General features: G+C 27.4%; 3 protein-coding genes across 3 annotated transcripts; 2 read left to right on the top strand and 1 right to left on the bottom strand.

The window, feature by feature from the left end:
* Nucleotides 1–12,908: 12,908 nt before the first annotated feature.
* Nucleotides 12,909–18,282, bottom strand: LOC135957626 (alpha-tocopherol transfer protein). The gene is made up of 6 exons (XM_065508411.1): nucleotides 18,126–18,282; nucleotides 13,963–14,122; nucleotides 13,768–13,849; nucleotides 13,394–13,678; nucleotides 13,181–13,317; nucleotides 12,909–13,126 (listed from the first exon to the last, which is right to left on the bottom strand). Exons 1-6 carry the CDS (start codon nucleotides 18,208–18,210, stop codon nucleotides 13,003–13,005), a joined length of 873 nt encoding a protein of 290 aa, XP_065364483.1. The 5' UTR covers nucleotides 18,211–18,282; the 3' UTR covers nucleotides 12,909–13,002.
* A 2,135-nt stretch (nucleotides 18,283–20,417) lies between these two features.
* Nucleotides 20,418–22,162, top strand: wds (WD repeat-containing protein wds). The gene is made up of 3 exons (XM_065508708.1): nucleotides 20,418–21,078; nucleotides 21,156–21,781; nucleotides 21,847–22,162. The coding sequence occupies exons 1-3, from the start codon at nucleotides 20,832–20,834 to the stop codon at nucleotides 22,033–22,035; spliced, it is 1,062 nt and encodes a 353-aa protein (XP_065364780.1). The 5' UTR covers nucleotides 20,418–20,831; the 3' UTR covers nucleotides 22,036–22,162.
* An 819-nt stretch (nucleotides 22,163–22,981) lies between these two features.
* LOC135959063 (ATP-binding cassette sub-family F member 1) lies at nucleotides 22,982–26,138 on the top strand. The gene is made up of 2 exons (XM_065510065.1): nucleotides 22,982–24,248; nucleotides 24,319–26,138. The coding sequence occupies exons 1-2, from the start codon at nucleotides 23,138–23,140 to the stop codon at nucleotides 25,938–25,940; spliced, it is 2,733 nt and encodes a 910-aa protein (XP_065366137.1). The 5' UTR covers nucleotides 22,982–23,137; the 3' UTR covers nucleotides 25,941–26,138.
* The last annotated feature ends 531 nt before the right edge of the window (nucleotides 26,139–26,669 follow it).

Here is a 26,669-nt window from a genome sequence, read left to right as displayed (position 1 = left end):
TTATTGCCCTCTTTGATAATGTTTTCTCGTGTTAGTTTCAGTTTTTTTATTTATTTTTTTTTTCGTTTCATATGGCAAAAACAAGCATTTAATTTATAATCATTGGAGACTGAATGACGACAAAAAAATAAAGGAAACTTTTTTTTGCATTTTTTTTTGTTTTGTTTTGTTTTTGTCTAGAGTAAATAATTTAAAGCGTATGAGTTGTGTATAATTAAAAATTACTCATACGTCATGTTATGCTACAATAATTTAATAAACCACATGACATTCATAAAAAGAATTTCAATTATTTCACTTGAAACACAGGTTAAATAAAAGCCCACAAACTGTTTGTAATAAAAGTGGATGTAGAAAAGGCCACATGGATGGTGGTGAGTAATTATTATTTATGTTTACAATTAATTTTGATTTTATTAAATAAAAATCATAAATAATTTATAGGTAATGAAATAAACTGCAGGTTATTTATAATAAAACAAAGCAAATAAGGTTCAATTTGTTAAAAAATATCAAATAAGCAGAACAATATTTAACAATATTCAAAAGATTCTTATTTTATTTCATTAGAGTTTTCTTTACCCACTTTTTAGCCCCTATGTATATGGTCATGACTTTAAACAAGATTTTAATATGTTAAAAATATCCTATATTGTCTTATTAATCGTTTTATAATTACAAATAGTTTATTTTCTATAATGCAGCCATTAAAAATGTCCGCCATATTGTTTTCACAGTCTCACTGTACGAATACGGCATTTTATATAAACTTGGCAGCACTCACACTTCTATTTAACTCACACTCTTCATTTTAACTCTCATTAACCGTTAAAGTATGAAGTACGTTATGGAACAATGCCTTGCTATACTTTAAGCAGTACTTTCTGCTGTATTTAAAAAAAGATACAAGATTTTAAAGTAAATATTTATTAAAGAAAGGCGTTATTCATAATAAATTTTTCAATTTATCAAAGGTTTATAAAACAAAATTAGTTTAAAATAAATAAATTACAAATATAGTGGTAAATTTATACTATTGTAATTCGATTGTGAGAAATTCAACTTTTTTTCCGAAATTAATGGTTTAAATTTGTCTATAATTAGAATTTTGTTTATCTATTTAGCAATTTTCTTTACATTTTGTTCTCATTACAACATTTTAATATGATAATAATATTCTAAACTGTCTTATTATCCGTTTTATAATTAAAAATTGTTTATTTTCTACAATGCAGCCATTAAAAATATAACCTGTCCGCGATATTGTTTTTTTAATACCACAGTATGAATAAATCAATTTACAGGAACTTGGCAGCACTCATACTTCTCTATAACTCATTCTCTTCACTTTAACTCTCATTAACAGTTAAAGTATGATGTACGTTATGGAACAATGCCTTAATAAGGCACAATATGAATGTGGTCATAACTTTAAACAAGATTTTAATATGTTAACAATATCCTATATTGCCTTATAATCCATTTTATAATTAAAAATTGTTTATTTTCTATATTGCAGCCATTAAAAATGTATCCATGTCTGCCATATTGTTTTCGCAGTCTCACTGTATGAATAAAGCAATTTATATGAACTTGGCAGCACTCACACTTCTCTTTAACTCTCCTTAACCGTTAAAGTATGAAGTACGTTATGGAACAATGGCTTAATACTTAGTTTACTTTAATTATAAACAGAGTTGTAATTTTAAGCAGTAAATTATCTGTTATTTTTGTTTAATACATTTTCAAATGACCCTGACAGTCTTTATTACAGCTTGTTATTGAATTAAATTTATGTAGCCTAAATCCAAAAAAAAACCCAAAAAAATGTACGAAAAACATTACAAAGGTTTAAAGAAATTTACCAATTAGAATATTGCTACGACAAATAATTTTACGATGTGCGCCTGGCCTTAAGTGTTAGTGAACTTAAACATTAAATAAATTGTATACAAACGCTAAATAGTGGGCAATAAAAAGAAACAACTAAAAAACTGTCGTTTGCAAAACTTCAAACTAATGTTGTAAATAATGAAACAAAAATTGCCTAGTGGACGAAAAGAAAAACTATTTGGTTTTATTCTTAAGGTCATTGTATTAATCTAAAAGTTTTAAGGCCTGGCTAAGGACATTTTTTGGCAACAATGTTGGCAATAAAAAAAAAAAAACATATATAATTTATGTTAAGAAAACCAGAAATAAGTGTGTAATATTTAGAGGTTTTTAAAGGGTTTGTTTCAATTTCAAAACATTTTTGATTTTGAAATATTTAAGCCTTTTTGGATCAATAGCATTACTGTTTCAAAGTTTTTCTTTCAAACTGCAGGTAACTTAATTTGATTTATTTTCGAATAATAATAAATAATTGTTGTTTCTGTCTAACAATTTTTGTTGCTAAATTAAAGGTCTTACGTTATTTTTTCTTGTGGTTGCTGAGGAAACTAAATATCAGATAAAAACAGAGGGATTTAAAAAGAAATGTAAAATTGTTACTTTGAAAAACTGTTAAAAAGATATACATATTAAAACACCTTTTCCTGCAACACCCTTTTAACAAATTATCCTCCAACTTAAACTTGGTAATACCGTTTTTTTTTATTTCGCCTTAAATGCCAATGAAAACTACTTTTTGTTTCATTTATTTTGTTAAACGTGTGTATACTTCCTTGAAATTGTTTGCAGTCATTTATAACGTTCGGTTTTTTCCAACTTTTCTATTTATTTTTCTACAAAAAAAAATAATACCTTCGCGTGTCTTAACATTTCATTTATTTAGTTGTTGACTTAAATGATGGGTCTGCCAACGTTAAAGGTTCCACTTCTTATTATATACTTCACCATTTATGGTAAGGGTAGACATACATACATATATAAGTCATTCCGTATGTAATTTCCACATTTTTTTATTTGAGATCCCATGTTGAAATCAACTTTCCGCAGACCCCAAATAACTTACATACATGATTGATACTTCAATATGTCCGCTATAGACCCGGTTCGGCTGCTATAAAATCAAGAAAATCGGCCCACAAATGGTTGAATTATAAGCAAAAAACCACAACTACCTCGATTTGTGACCTATTTTTTATCTATATCTGGATTAAGTCATTAATATAGACAATATGGATGTCTAATGATAGACATTTCAAGGGCCTTACCAATGACGTATACAACGCCATAGTAAGTCGGAACTACAATGGGTCAAAATCGGGAAAAATATTTTTTAAAAAAAAAATTTGAAAAAAAAAAAATTAAAATAGAAATTCAAAAAAAAAATTTCACTAATAAATTAAAAATTAAAATATTTTTTTTTTAAATTTTGTTAAAATTTTTATTTTAAATTATAATTTGGTAAAGCGTATATAAGATTCGGCACTGCATGAATATAGCCCTCTTACTTGTTTAATATACTTACAGACATACATGGTAGTTGGCGGTTTTTTTTTAATGTTACAAAGTCTATATGGATTTTTTTGTTAGTATGTATTTAAGATTCTTTGATATTAAACGCTGAATTAGCATAATAAAGAGTTTTAAGTATTTGGAAAAGAAATAAGCAAGAAAATGGTTTGAAGTCTTAGACTGAATATTAAACAAAGACGAGGGGGATTGAAAAATTATATAGTCTAGCTTGAAAACAAACAAAAAAATGTCTACCCAAGAGGACACTTATAATAAAAAAACTAAGCAAAATAAAACATACATAAATATTATGATAATTTTTAAAAGGTCAGTAACGATTAAAGCGATACAGGCCTTAAGAAAAATTGGAAATTTAAAGCTTTATTTCTATTTGAAAATGTATAATTGTAATTAGACTTTATCAATTATATTAAATACTTTATTTAATTCCTTCAAATGTTTAGCCGGTTTAATTTTTTAATACGAAAATAAGGGATATTTACACAATTCTTTTGTTTTTAAATAAAAAAACCTAAATTTACCGTTAAATCTTCAAATATGGCAGCATCACATAGTTAAGATGTCAGGCAACTCTATGTTTTGTTTACCTTTATAAACAGCGCTGCCAGATAGATAACACAGTGCTACCATATGGTTTTATTGTGTGAAAAGTCTAAAATTCCCAATTTACACATTATTGTTCTAGAAATATTAATATTTTCTCTTAAAAAACAACACAAAATAACAAAAATACCACAAAATTTAGAAAAACAGATAAACAAATCACCCCTATCGTGAAAAACATGTGAAATTTATGTTCCCATGAAATATCCATTTCCCTCGAAGGGAAAATTACTATCGTGATATTCCCCTGAACTTTTCATTCACAATAGTTGATTTTGTTCGGAACAGCTGTTTATTGTTTACAAAATTCCATCTAAAAATTTCCCATGTTGGGGAATTTTTTCACGTGAACAAAGTTCATGAACGAAAAATGGGAAAAGGGAACACATTTCATGTGAAATATTAATTTGCGATAGGGGTGAATATTATTTTTATAAAACATAAAGGAATATTATTATTATTATCCTTAGCCAATATTAACATTTATTGTGGAGAGTCTAAAATTTATCCATTTTTGTTAAAAAAATCTAGATTTCTTCTTTAAAAAAAATTGATTAAGTATACGAAATAACATAAATAAATATCTCTAATGAAAAATCTTAAATTCTTTTAATAAACAAAGCGATTTGATTTATTAACAATTTGCTTGTTTTAGAATAACAAAAACCCAATGTATCGCTAATCGTTAAATATGGCAGCCACAAAGGGTAACTCTTTGGTTTGTTTACCTTTATAAACAGCGCTACCAGATGGATTTTACTGGGCTACCAGATGACATTTATTTTTAAAACACAAAAATTGCAAGAAATAATTACATTAAAATTTATTAATCATTTTAATAACAAATTAAAAAGAATTTAAACAATATTATGAATGTTTTCTTTTAAAAATGTATTGAAATTGACAAAACAATGGAAACTTTTCAAAATCCAAAAAAAATATTATGAAATTTTTTTATTGAATTGTCTCTTACTTGTTTTATAGAATATTAAGCTAGGAAACTGTTATTGTCTAAGTTTTTCAATCTCTTTAAGCATTAAATTTAATTTTTCCTATTTCTAAAATTTATTTTAATCCTAACCTTAAATTCAACTACTTTGTCAACTAATTTTCATATAACTAAAAAGAAACAAAACTTCGAAAAAAAAATAATAACGACTTGCATAAAGTTTTGCTTGTAACCTTTTATAACAAGGAGAAACAATGAAAAAAAAAACTAAATAAACAGAAAAAAAGTTTTGATTATTTTCTAGTTAAAATTCAATAAATTACAATTTGAGGTCGATTCAATGTTTTAGTTAGTTGTTATTGTTGTTTTTTATTGTAGGTAATAATAACACCTTCTATAAACTAAAATATAAGTTAGTGTTCCACCGAATAATAACGAATAAAAAAGAATATTTGACAATTTAATGGAATATCTAAACAAATTGGAAAAATCCTTATAATAAACAGCACTGATGAAAAATATTCCATTAAAATGAGGCAAAATTAAAAAAAAATCCAAATTTTAATGGAATTATTTCAATACTGTTTATTTTTCTTTTTGTTATAATACAAATCGATATACATATATTTTCCTTCACTCAGAATTTGTATAAAATTTCTTAAAAAAATCTTTGCAAAATATAATTTAAGGGACAAACTATTCGGTGAGACAACACGCTAGAAAAGCACACATAATAAATACAAAGGAACACACACTCATTCACGCAAACAACTTAACAACAACAACATAATAATACTCAGACACCCGTTAAGAGGAAAAAACGATTAATAATAAAACAAAAGAGTGAGAGAGAGAGAGAGGAATATCAAAAAGGGGGCACACTAAACATTATACTAACAACAAAAACTATAAAGAATATTATAATCAAATGCTAATACAAAAGAAAGGACGCAAATCATCTTAAGAAATTAGCATTAGACTATAAAGTCTTGATTGGTTTGATATTAAACTACCTCCACACTGTTTCATACCAAAAAAAAAAATGCCGGCTATCAAACATGTTGCAATGAACACATAAATTTTTGCCGTAAGCAGTAGATTGTAATTGTTTTAACAAAAGCATCTCTTACTACTACATGTTTCATTCAATTTTTCTTTTTATTTGACTATTTTCCACACATTATAATACCTAAAAACTGTTTTTTTCATTAGGAAATTGTAACAGTATTAGAACACAAGTAAGTGTGTACTTAAAATACTTGCAATTTGCCTTTGCCATGCCAAAAAAAACACATGAATAGAAAATAATACAAACTTAAGAAAAAAGTATATTTTGAGGTTAACATGCCAACCGGCTCAAACAATGACTAGCAACGGTACAAAAATATATATACACAACAACATACATAATAAATAAAAGTAGAATTGACAAGTTAGCGTTTTTTAAGGACTAATTTATTTTCAAAATGCAAAATTTCAAATCGGTTTAAGTCTTTTCTTGCAGAATATGACCCCAAAGTTCTAGGTTTAGCAACAAAACATTGAGAAAAATGTTAAAGATTAAAATATTTTTTAAAAAACGGTTCGTAAATGGTTTATGAGCTTTATAACACATTCATTCGATTACACGATAACCCCTATTATTTTTATTTCTTTTTAATAATTTAATTTTTTTACATTAAATTTCATTTAAATAATTTTCTCTACTAACTATTTAAAATTATGCATAAATATTATATTTATACCCTTCAGCTTCGTGAGAAGGGTATATATAAGTTTGTCATTCCGTTTGTAATTTCTACATTTTTCATTTCCGACCCTATAAAGTATATATATTCTGGATCCTTATAGATAGCGGAGTCGATTAAGCCATGTCCGTCTGTCTGTCTGTCTGTCTGTCTGTCTGTCTGTCTGTCTGTCTGTCTGTCTGTCTGTCTGTCTGTCTGTCTGTCTGTCTGTCTGTCTGTCTGTCTGTCTGTCTGTCCGTCTGTCTGTCTGTCTGTCTGTCTGTCTGTTGAAATCAATTTTCTGAAGGCCCCAGATATCTCCGGGATCCAAATCTTCAACAATTCTGTCAGACATACTTTCGAGAATTTTGCTATTTAAAATCAGCAAAATCCGTCCATAAATAACGGAGATATGAGCAAAAATCCGAGACAACCTCTGAAAATTTCATCAAAAAACACAATGTATTGCATGCTTTGACAAAAAAACAACAAAACGTATGCTTGGGTGTGCAAGCTTTGTGTATTTGGTTTTTTTTTTGTTTTTTGTTTCTTTTGGCGTTGTTGTTGTTTTTTATACAACTAAACGTTTGTTTGGTTGTGTGTTGGTTTTTTTGACAAAAAAGCAACAAAACGTATGTTTTTGGATGTGCATGCTTTGCGTATTTTGTTTTTTTTTGTGTTTTGTTTCTTTTGGCGTTGTTGTTGTTTTTTATACAACTAAACGTTTGTTTGGTTGTGTGTTGGTTTTTTTGACAAAAAATCAACAAATCGTATGTTTGAATGTGCATGCTTTGCGTATTTTGTTTCTTTTGGCGTTGTTGTTGTTTTTTATACAATTAAACGTATGTTTGGATGTGTGTTGGTTTCATTGCCTTGCGTATTTTGTTTTTTCTTTTGGTGTTTTGTTTCGTTTGGCGTTGTTGTTGTTTTTTGTGTTCTTGATAAATTTAGGATGCTGTACGCTGAAAGAGGGCAATGTACATACATATATACTAATTATAAAAAATAATAATGCATCCACAACAAAGGTGAAGGGTATATAAGATTCGGCATAGCCGAATATAGCACTCTTACTTGTTTTTATTAAGATTTTGCTACAAATATTATTTTTATTTCATATTTTACTATTAATTTCAGATATTTCAAGGAAATATTTAACAATTTACAGCAAAAGCGCTTTTTCATCCCAAAACTAGGCAACACTTTGTCATAACAACATAACGGTATACACAATCATAATAAAGAATGCTAGATAACAACAACAACAATAGAAAAACAATAACAGAGAAAAAATACAAAGAAATGGCAAAATGTACAAATATTACTTAGCATATATATACACACGCACACTTAAATAGACAGACATGTTGAGAATAGTTAAGAAAAAGAAGAAGCAGAGCAAGAAAACAACAATAACAAAAGCAATGAGACATTTATACATATTTTACATGGGTTTTTTTTGTTAATGTTCAGTTATGTATGTATGAATGTATAAATTAATGTGTAAATGTAACGTAATGTAATGTAAAAGGGATCTATACAACATTGTTGTTGTTTTTAAGGCTGAGGGGAAAGTTTTGTCTATATTATTATAGCTGGAAAACTAACAGCAAACTATAACAGAGAAATTTGGGGAAATGGGAAACTAGTTAAAGCCAAATAGAAAAAAAATTCTACAATTAATTGTGGCAACACATTTTGTGTTTTCTGTGGGGCTTTTTTGGTAAAAAAAAAAACAATAAGAAACATGAGTAATTTGTGGGTGGCTTACGTAATTTTTACAAATTTAAACAATTTAACAAAATAATGTTAATTAAGGATTTTCATAATTATTTTTAAAAATGTCTTAAAATTGTTTTCAAACACACACTCTTACCAATTTAATATTTTAATCTAAATGTTGTATTACCTACTTTAGGGGGTTTGTTTATAATTAGTTTAAAATTCACTTAAAAATTGTTTAAATTTTATTTTTTATAAATTTATAAAATGCACTTGTTATATTTTTTAAATTTTCAATTATTTTTTTGTATATGTATGTATATTTACTTTAACACCCGCTAGTATAACTTTATTGTTTTTTTTTTCTTCTTTATTTATTATCAAATTTTATAGACCGTTTTGTACGACATTTAAATGCGAACTAGTCTTTTGCTCTAGGCAACTTTTATTGAAGCTCGCTTCAACACTAGCAGCAGGTTCGTTTGTATTCAATTATAAATGTATGCCCTAGCATACTCATCAGACTTTTAGAAGACATGTTGGATGTTGCAAGTGGGGGGGGGGGTGTGGTATATGCTTGCTGGTGCCAATATTGTTATAAATTTAAAAGCTTACTAGATTGTTTTAAAGTTAAATATTTAAATAAAATTAAAGGAATATAGTTAAAAATGTGTTAATTAGTGAGATATAACAATTTTTAATTATTATATAAGTAGTATAAATTTATTTAACAGTTGTAAAAGTATTACAAACTGTTATACAAGTATTAGAAAAGTTTATGAACTGTTATAAAAGTATTATAAACGTTCATTAACTGTTATAAAAGTGTATTAACTGTTATAAAAATATTATAATGGTTTATAAACTGTTATAAAAGTATTATTATGGTTTATAAACTGTTATAAAAGTATTATAAAAGTTTATTAACTGTTATAAAAGTATTATACATGTTTATTAACTGTTATAAAAGTATTATAAAAGTTTATAAACAGTTATAAAAGTATTATAATGGTTTATAAACTGTTATAATATTATAAAAGTTTATTAACTGTTATAAAAGTATTATAAAAGTTTATAAACTGTTATAAAAGTATTATAAATGTTTATTAACTGTTATAAAAGTATTATAATGGTTTATAAACTGTTATAAACGTATTATAAAAGTTTATTAATTGTTATAAAAGTTTATAAACTGTTATAAAAGTATTATAAAAGTTTATTAACTGTTATGAAAGTATTATAAAAGTTTACTAACTGTTATAAAAGTATTATAATGGTTTATAAACTGTTATAAAAGTTTATAAACTGTTATAAAATTATTATAAAAGTTTATTAACAGTTATAAAAGTATTATAAAAGTTTATTAAATGTTATAAAAGTTTATTAAATGTTATAAAAGTATTATAATAGTTTATAAACTGTTATAAAAGTATTATAAAAGTTTATAAACTGTTATAAAAGTATTATAATGGTTTATAAACTGTTATAATAGTATTATAAAAGTTTATTAACTGTTATAAAAGTATTATAAAAGTGTATAAACTGTTATAAAAGTATTATACAAATTTATTAACTGTTATAAAAGTATTATAATGGTTTATAAACTGTTATAAAAGTTTACTAACTGTTATAAAAGTATTATAAAAGTTTATAAACTGTTATAAAAGTATTATAAAACTTTATTAACTGTTATAAAAGTATTATAATGGTTTATAAACTGTTATAAAAGTATTATACAAGTTTATTAACTGTTATAAAAGTATTATAATGGTTTATAAACTGTTATAAAAGTATTATAATGGATTATAAACTGTTATAAAAGTATTATAGAAGTTTATTAACTGTTATAAAAGTATTATAAAAGTTTATTAAATGTTATAAAAGTTTATTAACTGTTATAAAAGTATTATAATAGTTTATAAACTGTTATAAAAGTATTATAAAAGTGTATAAACTGTTATAAAAGTATTATACAAGTTTATTAACTGTTATAAAAGTATTATAATGGTTTATAAACTGTTATAAAAGTATTATAATGGTTTATAAACTGTTATAAAAGTATTATAAAAGTTTATTAACTGTTATAAAAGTATTATAAAAGTTTATAAACTGTTATAAAAGTATTATAAAAGTTTATTAACTGTTATAAAAGTATTATAAAAGTTTACTAACTGTTATAAAAGTATTATAAAAGTTTACTAACTGTTATAAAAGTATTATAATGGTTTATAAACTGTTACAAAAGTTTATAAACTGTTATAAAATTATTATAAAAGTTTATTAACAGTTATAAAAGTATTATAAAAGTTTATAAACTGTTATAAAATTATTATAAAAGTTTATAAACTGTTATTACAGTATTATAAAAGTTTATTAACTGTTATAAAAGTATTATAAACGTTTATGAACTGTTATAAAAGTTTATAAACTGTTATAATAGTGTTATAAAAGTTTATTAACTGTTATAAAAGTATTATAATAGTTTATACACTGTTATAAAACTATTATAAACTGTTATAAAAGTTTATTAACTGTTATAAAAGTATTATAATAGTTTATAAACTGTTATATAAGTATTATAATAGTTTACTAACTGTTATAAAAGTATTCCAAACTGTGATACAGGTCTTAAATATCATTTACAACTGTTATTTCGGTCAAAATGGTCACCGAAAAAAGTACGTAAAAAAACCTTTTTTTAAAAAAAATGTTGATCGATGAAAAAAAAAATTTTAGCAAAAATTTTAATTATTTAAAATTTTATCACCATATTAGCAAATTTAGATATTTTGAGTTTTTATATAAAAAAATCGATTTTTTGTCAGAAATATGAGTGATCACAGATCGAGTTCCTTTTCATGATTAAACCCTTATTGGCCAAGTTATTAGCAACGTAAAAAATTTTGATCGATGAAAAAAAAAATTTTAGCAAAAATTTTAATTATTTAAAATTTTATCACCATATTAGCAAATTTAGATATTTTGAGTTTTTATATAAAAAAATCGATTTTTTGTCAGAAATATGAGTGATCACAGATCGAGCTCTTTTTCTTGATTAAACGCTTATTGGCCAAGTTATTAGCGATTTTAGATATTTAGAGTTTTTATATAAAAAAATCGATTTTTGTTCAGAAATATGAGTGATCACAGATCCAGCTCCTTTTCTTGATTAAACGGTTATTGGCCAAGTTATTAGCAAATTTAGATATTTTGAGTTTTTATATAAAAAAATCGATTTTTGTTCAGAAATATGAGTGATCACAGATCGAGCTCCTCTTCTTGATTAAACCCTTATTGGCCAAGTTATTAGCAAATTTAGATATTTTGATTTTTTATATAAAAAAAATCGATTTTTGTTCAGAAATACGAGTGATCACAGATCGAGCTGCTTTTCTTGGCCAAGTTATTAGCGATTTTAAATTTCCACAAGGCCTGGCTGTAAATACAAATTTTATTTTTATTTTAAATCGTATTTTATACATTCTGCCAGCTTTAAAGCTGCTTAAAAAACATTTGGTGTTAATGATTTTAAGACGATTTCTTGCAAAAAGTTTTCAAACAATCATAAAACAAAACGAAATAAATATGTATAAACAGCATAATTTTGACGAGTATAACAGCTCAACTGGAAATGCAAATTAACACACTCATCTCTTTGCTTCGCAATGCTGCAGTTTAACACCCAACCCTTCCACCTTTTTGTTGCAAACAATAAGCAAAGCCATTATTATGGACCAAGTGCACTTCCTGTTCCTATTTGAAGTTGATATTGCAACAGAACAACAATGAAAACAAAAAAAAAAACAACAATCATGCAAAGAATACAAAAAAAAAAACAAAGTTAAACAATGGCAAATCCTTTAGGATTTTTTATTTATTTTTTTTGTTACTTATGCAGATTTCCATTTGAGTGGGTGTTTATGTTTGGTTGGTATGCAACATTTATGTTTAGTCATGATAAACTTTGTTTTGTTTTGCTCAATATTCAAATAAACATACAAACACATACTCGCCCACCTTGCCTCTCTGACTCTTGCTGAGAGAGCATATACACAACTTTACTAAAGCATAAATAATTTAACATAAAAGAAGAATATTAAACGATTTATAAACAGTTAGATTTACACTAGCCAAAAAAACAACAAATACAAGTTGAAAAATTAAGCTGTATTTACTTTACTAAATACTGTTAGTGGGAGCAGGTTATTATTGTTAAATTCTTGTAAGCAAGTGAGAGAGAGAGAGGGAGGTAGAGGAAGAATGCAGTAAATAGAGTATTCAGCACAACTGTTGTTTAAATTATGCATGTAATCGTTTGTGTGGTTGTATTTCTTTGGCTTTCCATATTTTTTCTTTTATTTTTGAAGTATTTTAAATATTTAAAAGGTCCTTATGTTGGCTGTACTTGCCAAGTCATTAATCACACATTAATAATCAAACATATTTAAAGCAGAAACGATTAAGTGTTAAAATAAAAGAAAAACTTACAAAAACCAACATAAATTTTTTTATTTTCTTTAAAAAATAAAACTAAAACAAATACTTAACAAATACTTTATACAGATTTAAATTAATGCTTTAATCAATTTCCAAGGTTTTCAAACTTTGTGTTATATCAGCAGTTTTACAGGATTTATCATTTGATTTTAAAGGTTTTTTAGTTTTATCCATTTGCCATTTTTGGGGATCCATAAGATAATCTCTGCAAAATAAGATAATATAAATAACAACCTTAAATTTTAAGCACTCTGTGTACCTTTTCTGCTGCAACTTTTGCATCCAAAATGACTTTAAATCCTTCAAACTACCCGCCTTGCCACCATATTCTTGAGGCAGCATATCACGTGGAAAATAATCATAGGGAGTATCAGCATTAGGCAAATGAAAATGTATCTTAACAAAAAAAAAAACCAACAAACATAAAAACTTTATAGAACAAAGGGAACTTGTTCACCTCCATCCAGCTTACCAACTTAAAAACTTCACTTTTCATAAAAGGCTTTATAACCGTTAACACTTTATCCAAATACGAAGGACTATTTAAAACATGTATTTGTTTGATGCGCACTGGATGGGCTTCCTGTACAAATTTCATATAAACACGTAACGAGGACAGCACAGTCTTTGTTAGATGGCGCAAACTATAGCCGGACATATCAAAGATGGGTATTTCACCATCCACATCCTCATCATTGATGGCAAAACGACAGTCGGCCATCATAAAGAAAACTTTGATGGAATCAGTAAAGTTGAACTGGGTTAAAGCAAAAAAAATAAATAAAAAAATAAATCATAATAAAACCAGCCTGACTACATTTTCTTTTTTTTTAACAAGACACTCACCTTGTCGGCATCATGGTCAATTAAACGATATATAAGCAGTTTATAATTATCTGGTGTTTTGCCTGGTAGAGGTATTAAATCTCTGCAAACATTTTGTGTATGTACATAAGAATTTTAGTTTTTTGTTTTATTTTTTTATTTTTTGGTGGTTTAACTAGTTTTTATTACAATATTTTGTTGCATTATTAAACTTACGCTGTTTGCAGTAGTTTCTGTGACCCCTCATCGAGGGGATCTCTTTCTAGAAATATTTGCCGGTGTTTGTTGCGCAATTTAAAATTTAATTCTAGCAAACGTTTGGCGCCCTCTATGTCACCATACATGGAGTAGATGAAACGTTTAAGGAAACATTTATCTGTAAACATTTGTTTTATATTAAAATAAACTGGTTGTTAAAACCTTTTTTAGGGGAAACATAAGCTTTGAAACGGTTTAAGTGGCTTTAAAACTGTTAAAGTTGCTACGAAACTGTTAACGATGCTATGAAACTGTTAACGTTGCTACGATACTGTTAAGTTGCTCTGAAACTGTTACTAATGACCAAATTAATAGTAGTAGTTTCTATGACCCCTCATCGAGGGGATCTCTTTCTAGAAATATTTGCCAGTGTTTTTTCCGCAATTTAAAATTCACATGGAGTAATGGTTTTTTGTCATATTAAATTTCTTTAGTGGAAAACATAAGCTTTGGAACTATTAAAGTGGCTTTAAAACTGTTAAGACTACAAACTTGTTAATGTTACTACGAAACTGTTAAAGTGACTTCGAAAATGTTAACGTTGCTACGAAACTGTTAACGATGCTAGGAATCTTTTAAAGGTGCTACGAAACTGCAACACTGCTACTAAACTGTTAAAGTTGCTCTGAAACTGTTAACTATAACATAATTCTTTTAAAATGCCTCTAAAACAGTTAATGTTTCTTTATAATAAGAACATTTACCAGATTCGGTAATTTATTTTCGATTTTTAATAAAAAACCGCAACGAACAATTTTGAATTTTTAAAATAGCAAAATTCCGAAAAAAAAAATAAATACCAAAATTTCAAAAAATTTACTATAAATAGCAAAATTTCAAAATATTTCCAATAAATGGCAAAAAAAAAATTACTATAAATAGCTAAATTTAAAAAATACAATAAATACACAGCAAAATTAAAAATTAAAATTTACTATAACAGATTTTTAATAAAAAACCATTACGAACAATTTGAATTTTTATAAATAGCAAAATTTCGAAAAAAAAAAAAATACCAAAATTTACTATAAAAATATTTCCAATAAATAGCAAAAAATAAAAAATTTACTATAAATAGCAAAATTTCGAAAAATTTACAATAAATAACAGCAAAATTTAAAAAAAAAATTACTATAAATAGAAAAAGTTCGATAAATTTTATATACATAGCAAAATTTCGAAAAAATTTTTATAATATCAAAATTTGGAAAAAATTACTTAAAACATTTATCTGGAAAAATTTCGAAAAATTTACTATAAATAGCAAAATTTCAAAATATTTCCAATAAAAAGCAAAATTTCGAAAATACAAAAATGTTGAAATATTTACTATAAATGCTAAATTTTCAAAATAAATAGCTAAATTTAAAAAATTTTCATAATAAATAGCAATATTTCGGTGAATTTACTATAATCGCAAAATTTCGAAAAATTAATATAAATAGCAAAAGTTCGAAATTTACAATAAATTTAAAATCTTTAAAAATTTACTAGCAACATTTCCAAAAAATAACTATAATTAGTAAAATTTATTATAAATAGAAAAATTTGCTATAATCGGCAAAATTTTGAAATTTTCCAATAAATTCAAAATCTTTAAAAATTTACTATAAATAGCAAAATTTCTAAAAATTTACTATAAATAGCTAAATTTATTATAAATAGCAAAATTTTTAAAAATTATAAATTTCGAAAAATTAACAATAAATAGCAAAATTAAATATCAAATTTTTAGAAAATTTACTATAAAAAGCTAATTTCGAAAGATTTACTATAAATAGCAACATTTTTAAATATTTACAATAAATAACAAAAATTTCGAAAAAAAATACTAGATGGCAAAATTTCGAAAAATTAATTATAAATAGCAAAATTATAAATTTCGAAAAATTAACAATAAATAGCAATATTTCGAAAATATTACTTAAATATCAAATTTTTAGAAAATTTACTATAAATGGCAAATTTTTCGAAAATCTATTTAAATAGCCAAATTTGCAGAAAATTTACTATAAAAAATACCAATTTTGCGAGAAATGCACTATAAAATAGCAAATTTCCGAAAATTTGAGAAAATAGCAGATTTCTCGCAAATTTCAAAATATTTCCAATAAAAAGCTAAATTTCGAAAATACAAAAATGTTGAAATATTTACTATAAATATTTCAAATAAATAGCTAAATTTAAAAAAATTACTAAATAGCTAAATTTCAAAATAAATAGCAATATTTCGGAGAATTTACTATAATCGCAAATGTTTAGAAAAATTAATATAAATAACAAAATTTCGAAAAATTTACTTAATAGCAAAATTTCGTAATTTTCCAAAAATATTAAAATTTTTAAAAATGTAATAGCAAAATTTCAAAAAAAATTACTATAAATAGCAAAATGTCAACATTTTCCAATAAATTCAAAATCTTTAAAAATTTCCTATAAATAGCAAATTTTCTAAAAATTTACTATAAATAGCTAAATTTATTCTAAATTTTGAAAAAGCAAAATTTCGAAAAAAAAAATTCGAAAAATACATACAAAATTATAAATCTTGAAATAGCAAAATTTTGAAAAATTAATTATAAATAGCTAAATTTTGAAAAATTTACTATAAATAGCAAAATATCGAAAAATTTATTAGAAATAGCAAATTTGGAAAAATTAACAATAAATAGAAAATTTTCGAAAATATTACTTAAATATCAAATTTTTAGAAAATTTAATTTAATTTAAAAATTTACATAAATAGCTTAATTTCGAAATTTTACAATAAATTAAAAATTTACCAGCAAAATTTCCAAAAAATAACTATAAATAGCAAAATTTCGGAAAATTAACTAGCTAATTTTTAGAAAATTTACTATAAATAGCAAAATTTTGAAATTTTCCAAAAAATTTAAAATCTTTAAAAATTTACTATTATTAGGAAATATTGAAAAATAGGAAAATTATGAAAAATTTATTATAAATAGTAAATTTTTGGAAAATTTACTATAAATCGAAAAATTTTGAAAAATTTACAGCAAATAGCAAAATTTCGAAAAATTAATTATTAATAGCAAAATTTTTAAAAAATATAAATTGCGAAAAATTAACAATAAATTTCGAAAATATTACTTAAATATCAAATTTTTAGAAAATTTAATATAAATAGCAAATTTGGAAAAAATTAAAATAGAAGAAAAAAATTTTGAAAAATGTATTACAAATTGTGAATAAAAATTGATTTAAAATAGCAAATTTGCAGAAAATTTACTATAAAATAGCAAATTTGCGAGAAATTTACTATAAAATAGCAAATTTCCAGAACATATACTTTAAAAAATAGCAAATTTGCATAAAATTTATTATTAAATAGCAAATTTGCGAAAATAGCAGATTTCTCGCAAAGAATTTTTGAAAAATTTACTGAAAATATCAAATTTCAGGAAAATTTATTATAAAAGCCAAATTTGCAAAAAATTTCCTATAAAATAGCAAATTTGAGAGAAATTTCCTATAAAATAGCAAAGTTCTCAATAAGTTTTGCAGGTTTTCAACTTTTCAACAATACATATATTTTTTAAACATTTTTATTTGTTAAATCCCAAGTACTTTAAGTATTTATAGAAAATTCCTGATTAAAATTAATTTTATGACACATTAACATAATTTACAATTGCTGTTTATTTTTTTTTTTTTTTTTTAAATTTTGTAAATTTCCATACAATTTTAAAAAATAATTCTAGCTAACTAATAATACGCATGATTGACTATTTTATTTACTTTCAATTAGAGATTTAAATTCTACACTTATTAAAAGAAAAACCCACAATTTAAAAAAACAATGTAATTTCTAGTCAAATGTCTGTCTGACGTATTTATATAAATATAAGTACTACTAGTTATTATTTTACATTAATTATTCAGCAAAGTTTAATGCCAGCAAATTTATTCAGTCTAGTTAGTAGTGAATTTATATGGAACATGACGACAAGAAAGTAACAACTTTAATTTATTTCATAAACATTTAAAAAAAAAAATTCTTTTATTTTTAATTAGCACTTAAACTTGGTAACAAAAACTCATGAATATGTTTTCTTTTTAATTATTGTTATATTTTTTATGAGTAATTTAGTTTATACCTATATTTTGTGGTAATTGTGGCTGGGTTTTAAGCCAGGTTTCTAATTCTAAAATTTGTTCTTCTACACCGGGTTTAACAACCATGTTATTTTAATATGTTAAATAATGATTTATTTAAAGGCTAGACAGTTGAATTTTAATTAAGCAATAAATTTGTTAATTTATTTGTTTATATTAGTTTGTTTAAATTTAGTTATTTTTTTTTTGCCAAGCTTAAACACAACCTGTAGGTTTTAAGTCGCGATTTCAACTGAAACGTGATTGGTTTATTTGAGTATTAAAAAACTACAGCTCAAGCGCAAATGTTTTTTCGTACATAATTTTTTATTTTTTTTTAGTATAGTTTTGTTTTGTTTTTCCCCCATATAGGCTGTTAATTATTTATGCAGTTTGTGTTTTAAATGTGAACTACACTGAACCCTTTAGATTTAATATTTAAAAACATTGAGAGTGTAAGTTTTGTAATAACTTACAACTTTAGAACAATGCAGGTACTTACGTACTAAAAACCAGTTTTTTAACCTTGACTTTGCAACTTTTGTGGTAACTGAAGGTGATATTTGTCAAACATGGCCTAAAATTTTGTTATACAAGCATTTGCTCATAAAACTGTGCTAGGAATTTTAATTTGTTTTCATTACATAACAAAAAAATTAAGTAAATATTGTTGAATTTAATAAATTTCTTAATACAATTACATTTTTTTAAAGAAAGACCTCAATTTATTGAAAAAATATAGGTTTCATTTAAAATAAGCTACTGGCCGGCCATTTTTGTTTACATTTTATCTAATAGACAACTGTTAAAACGTCATAGCTGTTGTTTCTGCTTCTGTTTTGTTTACATTACCTTATTTGTTTATGTTGTAAATGAAAGAGTTATGTCAACAAATTAAGAAAACTTAACAGCACTGTTCAGTGTTCTAAATACAAAACAATAGAGAGGAACAGTTTTATCAGCTAACATTAAATGTTACCTATAACAGTGCTACTAACATAACATATTTATGTTCTTTACATGAAATAAAGGCATATTTAAGAAATTATCACAAATTTAACCAAATAACGGTAATTTATCTTAATTTTTTTGTATTTTTATGATCTTTTACAAAATTTACTTAAACTCTTTGGCAATTACTTATTTATCATGTTACCAGTCATATTTATACAGCAATAAAATTAATAATGTTTAATTTATAACCACATACATATAATTTTAAGAAATAATATTTGTTTTTTATTACAAAAAAAATACCATCTATATTTCTTGCAACAATCTTTAAAACAGCACATCAAAATAATGACCGACTATTGTAAAAAAAAAAATGAGAAAATTAAAAAAAGAAAAATAAACGCCATAAAATTTTCAATATTATTACATGTTTGGGTAGTGGTACCTATGGCTAGGAACTATACACTACAGTTCGTCGAGTGTTTGTATGTAAATGGCTCCAATGATGTGTGCAACATGCTGCTATTGTACCAACCATACACATACTGAATGTATAGGATAGTATAGTGTAAGAGGTGAGCAAATATGAATTGAGTAAATGAGTTTGGTTGGCAAAGTAATAAAACTGAAAAACGGAAAAAAAAAGTGGCAAAGCTCGCTGAGGGCTTTAGTTTATTGCACAATTTATAATAGTTTTATAAGTGAGAAAGAAGAGGAGGTTATTGACTTTTTTTCTGTTTCTTTGAGCACATATTTATAGTTATATATTCGCGTATGGATTTGTTAATATCACACATTGTTGATAAATGCTAAAGTGAATTTGTATGTGCTACAAAAATTTGATTTATGGAATATTTGAGATAAAAAATATAAAAATATTAGGTAAATTGATCTAATGAGGTCTTATTCATAATAAAATTTTTATTTTATTAAAGGTTTATCAAAAAAATCCACCTAATTCGGTTTTAAAATTGGGGATATTTTATGATTTAAATTTAATTTTAGTAACGGTTTAATAAACCTCAACTTTATTTACACAAGATGGCACTATTGTCTTTACTGTTGATATTAATTGATAATGGTAATGCGGTTACTATAGGTAATACTGTTCATACTTAGTACAAGCAAATTTCAGTTTAATGTGTTATTATTACTTAAATTAAACACAATTAAATAAAAATCATAAAAAATAGACTCACCTTCATTGCTTTAATTATTAAACAAATTATTTACAATAGGAAATCATGCAAAAATTGCCATTATTTTTGCATATGCAATGCATTTACAACACTCCGAACTTGGCAGCACTTGCCTACAAATGACAACAATGCTGGACAGCACTTTTCCACAATCCACTCAACTGTCAAGCCGCCATATCTTCTGTGTACTGTTTCTGCAAAAAAAAATAAAATAAAGAAAAGCACGAGTACGAATTAAAATTAAGTAAAACACAAACAATAACGACAAAATTTAATAAAACTCTTAAAACAATTGCATTTTTTTAAACAACAAAATAACTTTATACAAGTGCGGTTTATACCCATCAACAACAGATAATTGCACGCGTGCTAAACGTCATTATTAAGAGGAAAAAACATATGCATTAACAGCAAAAAAAAAAATTTGACAAACAACCAACAACAAAAAGCACGAGGTTTTTGGTAACAAAAACATTGGAAAGAGAGTGTAAAAGTGTGCAAAGAATTAGACGTGTTAAGGAAAATAGAAAAACAGCTTAAAATTTATTAGAGAATATGGTACCTATAGGGCCAGTTCATGGGGGACATCCGGGAGTGCATGCACCCCAGCCCATGCCCACAGCACCCAGTGGACCAAATACCTTGCAAACTTCATCATCAGCGGGTAATACGTCGTCTTCATCGAACAAAAGTTCTTTGTCCATAAAACCCAACTATACGTTGAAGTTTACGTTGGCGGGACACACCAAGGCGGTGTCAGCTGTTAAATTTTCACCCAATGGAGAATGGCTGGCTAGTTCATGTAAATTTTAATGATAAAGCCAACAATATAAAGAGAATCTTAAGAAATTTATATTTGTTTTTTCTTTCTCTTTGCAGCTGCCGATAAATTGATTAAAATTTGGGGAGCCTACGATGGTAAATTCGAAAAAACCATTTCGGGCCATAAATTGGGCATTTCAGATGTGGCATGGTCTTCCGATTCGCGTCTCTTGGTGAGTGGCAGTGACGATAAAACGTTAAAAGTCTGGGAATTAAGCTCGGGCAAATGTTTGAAAACCTTAAAGGGCCACAGCAATTATGTTTTCTGTTGTAATTTTAATCCACAATCCAATCTAATTGTTTCGGGCAGTTTTGATGAATCGGTGCGAATATGGGATGTACGCACTGGCAAATGTCTAAAGACATTGCCAGCCCATTCTGATCCTGTCTCCGCCGTACATTTCAATCGTGATGGTTCGTTGATTGTCAGTTCCAGTTATGATGGTCTCTGCCGCATTTGGGACACAGCCAGCGGCCAGTGCTTGAAAACCCTTATAGATGATGATAACCCGCCCGTCAGCTTTGTCAAGTTCTCACCCAATGGCAAATACATTTTGGCCGCCACATTGGACAACACTTTGAAATTGTGGGATTATTCCAAGGGCAAATGCTTGAAAACCTACACCGGCCACAAAAATGAAAAATATTGCATATTTGCTAATTTTTCAGTAACAGGCGGCAAGGTTAGCTAATTTTTTTTATACATAATGATTTTTATTTTTAATAATTTTTTTTTTTGGAATTTTAGTGGATTGTTTCGGGCAGTGAGGACAATATGGTTTATATATGGAATTTACAATCGAAAGAGGTGGTGCAAAAGTTACAGGGCCATACGGACACGGTGTTGTGCACGGCCTGTCATCCCACAGAGAATATTATTGCATCGGCGGCTTTGGAAAATGACAAAACCATAAAATTATGGAAGAGCGATACATAATTCTACCCGTCTAGCAACAACTTAATGTGTATTTTAATTTTAGTTTCTTTTCTTATAATAAGGCTTCAACAAAACAAAAGGGATTACGATTTCTTTAAAATAAAATTTAAAATTTTCCATAAAAAAATTCGTCGTGCAATTTGTTTTTTAAAATGAAAATGTTTGGATTTTACTTACAGAGCAGCTGTAAGCCAACATATTTAAAAAGTCCACAAGAATTTTAAAGGGATGCACAGCAAATTTGTTGTGGTATTTGCAAGATGATTGCATTGCGCCTGCTGCATCAAGTGTTTGCACCAAAAAGATCTTGATTCAATAAGATTTTTAACGATTTGGCAGACATTTTACTCAGATGCACTTTAACTTGCTTTTGTTGCTTAATTTTTTAGCACATAAACTAGATTCTTTCCAAAATACGAGTGTACTGATTAAATTTTCACAAACTAAATCGTGATTTGGCGCCAATTCTAAAAACTCAAATTACAATAGTAGGCAGTGTTGGTAAAATATGTGTGCGATGCACTCAGTGCTTGATGTTACTTTTTGATGAACTTGTGTTGTTTTCTCATCAAGCACGATGTATTTACAAAGATATTTCAAGGCATGTGGTTGATATGAGTGTGGGGTGAAGAAAATTGTTTTTTTTATTATTATTTTTAAACATACAATTAAAGTTGCATCCGATATTAACATTTTAAAAACGAATGGTTTTGGTCAATATGTTATCCCTGCCTCACAAACACGCCATGTAAATTAGATGGAGTGTTTGACGAGTCTGACTGAGGAACATGAATTTCCTTGCGCGGCCGATCCAGTCGTGAAAATTTTGAAAAACAAATACAATTAATAACCTTTACCAACACTTTTATTTGACATTTCTGTTCGACACGTTATTGTGATTGATTATTATTGTTTTGACAATTTCATCATGACATTAGTGCAGTGTGTATGAGTGTGTGTTGTAAAAAAAAATAAAATTGCATACGTCTCCACGTGAAAGTTGAACTCCTTACAATTTTCACCCTTTTTACAACAATTTCTCCTTTTGTAGTTAGAAAATTAGTGTTTAAATTATTTTACTTTATTTAACAATAAGCTAAACATGTCGAAAAACAAGGCCAAGAGCAAGAAAAACCATTTCGATGACGATGAAGACATGGACGAACAACCAGCCAATATTGCGTCAAAAAAATCACAAAAGAAGGGGAAGAAGGGTAAACGCGGCGGCGGTGACGATTCAGACGATGATTTTGCTGGTAGTTCCAATCGTGTTAATGATGATTTGGAAAGTGTAACCTCTAGTAATAGTAAGGCGTCTACGCAGCAACAGCAGGCGGCTGCCAATAAAGGTAAAAAAGGCAACAAAAAGGGTAAGAAGGGTAAAGATGACTGGAGTGATGAGGAAGAGGAAAAGCTGCCACAACCTGTTAGCAAGTCAAATAAGAAAAACAACAAAAAGCGTCAAGATTCCGATGAGGAAGACGAACAAGATCAAGAAGAGGTGGTTGTGGCCAAACCGGCAAAGCAAAAACAACAACAGAAAAAATCTAAAAAGAATAAGAAAAAAGATGATTTCAGTGACGATGACGACGAAGACATTGATTTGTTGAAGCAGGTTGCCGACGAGGAGGATGATGAAGAGGAGGAGGAGGAACCCATTGTTATTGCTAAACCAGCCAAAAAGAACAATAAAAAACAACAAAAGAAAAATAACAAATTTGAAATGATGAGCGACGAGGAGGAACAAGAAGACGAAGAAGAACTGTTAGATGAACCCATAGAAGAGGAAGCACCCAAACCAGCTGAACCAGCTAAAGAAAAATCACCAAAACCAGCTGAACCTGCAAAACAAAAAGAACCTGAAGAGAAAAAATCAGCTACACCAGAACCAGTTCTACAAGAAAAAATGGAAAATCTCAATATAGAAGAAGATAAGGCAAAGGAAACTTCCGTGGAAAAGGAAGAGGAGCCTAGCGAAGCTTCAGAAAAAGATAAAAAAGAAAAGAAAATGACGCATAAGGAAAAGAAAAAGCTAAAGAAACAGGAGGAATATGAGAGGCAAATGGAACTCATGACCAAAAAGGGTGGTTTGGGTCACTCCGATTTGGATAGCAATTTCACCATGTCTCAAGTGCAGAAAACTGCTGGTCAAAAGGCTGCTTTGGAACATGCTGTGGATATTAAAATTGAGAATTTCACCATTTCCGCCAAAGGTGAGTAATTAATTTATTAACTAATCGATAGCATTACAGAATAACCATGAATAATTTATTTATTTAACAGGCAACGATTTGTTTGTAAATGCCAATCTTTTGATTGCCCATGGCCGTCGTTATGGTTTGGTGGGTCCCAATGGTCATGGTAAGACCACTTTATTGCGTCACATTGCTACACGTGCCTTTGCCATACCGCCCAATATAGATGTTTTGCTTTGTGAACAAGAAGTTGTGGCCAACGACAAAACTGCCGTTGAAACCATTTTGGAGGCCGATGTTAAACGCCTAAAACTCTTGGAGAAATGCAAAGAATTGGAAGATCAATTTTCAGCTGGTGATTTAAGTGTACAGGAAGAACTCAATGATGTTTTTACCGAACTCAAAGCTACTGGCGCCTACTCAGCCGAAGCCCGTGCCAGACGTATTTTAGCTGGTTTGGGTTTCAGCGAAGAAATGCAAAATAGACCCACCAACAAGTTTTCTGGTGGTTGGCGTATGCGTGTCTCCTTGGCCAGAGCTTTGTATTTGGAACCCACTCTCCTTATGCTTGATGAACCTACAAATCATTTAGATTTAAATGCCGTCATTTGGTTGGACAATTATCTGCAGGGTTGGAAGAAGACCCTTTTGATTGTTTCTCACGACCAAAGTTTCTTGGATAATGTTTGTAATGAAATTATACATTTGGATCAAAAGAAACTGCAGTACTACAAGGGTAACTATTCCATGTTCAAGAAAATGTACGTGCAAAAGCGTCGTGAAATGATTAAGGAATATGAGAAACAAGAAAAACGCATTAAGGAATTGAAGGCTCATGGTCAGTCAAAGAAGGCTGCCGAAAAGAAAACAAAGGAAGTTTTGACACGTAAACAGGAAAAGAACAAAACCAAAACGCAAAAGCAGGATGAAGATGATGGACCAACCGAACTGTTGGAGAGACCTAAAGAGTATATAGTGAAATTCCGTTTTCCCGAACCTTCACAATTGCAGCCTCCTATTTTGGGTTTGCACAATATCACTTTTGGCTTTGAAGGCCAATGTAAATTATTTAAAAGTGTAGACTTTGGTATAGATTTAACGAGTCGTGTGGCTATTGTGGGCCCTAATGGTGTGGGCAAATCTACTTTCCTCAAACTATTGCTGGGTGAACTGGAGCCTCAACAGGGTGAGCAAAGGAAAAATCATCGTTTGCGTGTTGGTCGTTTCGATCAGCACTCTGGTGAACATTTGACCGCCGAAGAGTCGGCCGCTGAGTATTTACAACGTCTTTTCAACTTACCCCATGAAAAAGCCCGCAAAGCCTTGGGTTCCTTTGGTCTAATTAGTCACGCACATACCATCAAAATGAAGGATCTTTCGGGTGGTCAAAAGGCTCGTGTGGCCCTGGCTGAATTGTGTCTTAGTGCTCCCGACGTATTGATTCTTGATGAACCTACTAACAATTTGGATATTGAATCTATTGATGCCTTAGCTGAAGCTATCAACGAATATGAGGGTGGCGTTATCATTGTTTCTCACGACGAACGTTTGATACGTGAAACCGGCTGTACCCTGTATGTCATCGAAGAGCAAACCATTAATGAGATTGATGGTGAGTTTGATGATTACCGTAAGGAAGTATTGGATGCTTTGGGTGAGGTGGTCAATAATCCCAGTGTGGTGGCTAACGCTGCAGTGCTGCAAGATTGAGAAAATAGGCATTTGTGATTTATGGAACATTTAACGATTTTGGCTTTGAAATGTAGCAAATATTGTTGCACAAGGGATCTTTAGCAATTGATTATTTTTTATTATATTTCTATCGAAATTAACGTTTGTATTTTTTTTTTATTATTATTTTAAACAAAGAAAAATTAAACAATTGTTAAAGTTAAAACACGAAAAAAATGGGAAATTGTTGTGAAATATTTATAAAGTGTAAGTATGTATAAAATAATAGGAATTAACTTTTGTTCTCAATAAAAAAATTTTTAAAAATAAGATTTTGGCTGTGCCTTATCTTATATACTCTTCAACAAAGTATACTTTAAGTTAAGGATTGAAAGTTGACTTGATTGTCTGTAATTACCATTCGTTCTATAGTTTCATTTGTATAATATCTTTAGCTTTTCTAAAGCCTTTTGGGAAAAGTTTTCCTGATGATGTGGCCTAAGCAACCATTGAAATGTTCATACTAGCTTATGCCCCATCAATAAATTTCAGTGAATTTATAATAATTAAAAAGGGAATTTAGCATATTTAAACTAAATCATAATACAAAAAAAAATGTTTTCCCAAAAATAACTTTTGAAGAAAAAAATTTTTGGTAAAAAAAAATTTTGTGAAAATAATTTTTTGGTTAAGAAAAATATTTTTCCTTACTACTATCAATTGTCTGTCCGAATTTCTATGTCATTATATACGTCATTGGAAGGGTAT

This window comes from Calliphora vicina, chromosome 4 (genome assembly GCF_958450345.1).
Source record: "Calliphora vicina chromosome 4, idCalVici1.1, whole genome shotgun sequence".
NCBI classification, from domain to species: Eukaryota; Metazoa; Arthropoda; class Insecta; order Diptera; family Calliphoridae; genus Calliphora; species Calliphora vicina.
Note: the sequence above shows the minus strand (reverse complement) of the source record. Positions and strands in the feature narration are given on the sequence as shown.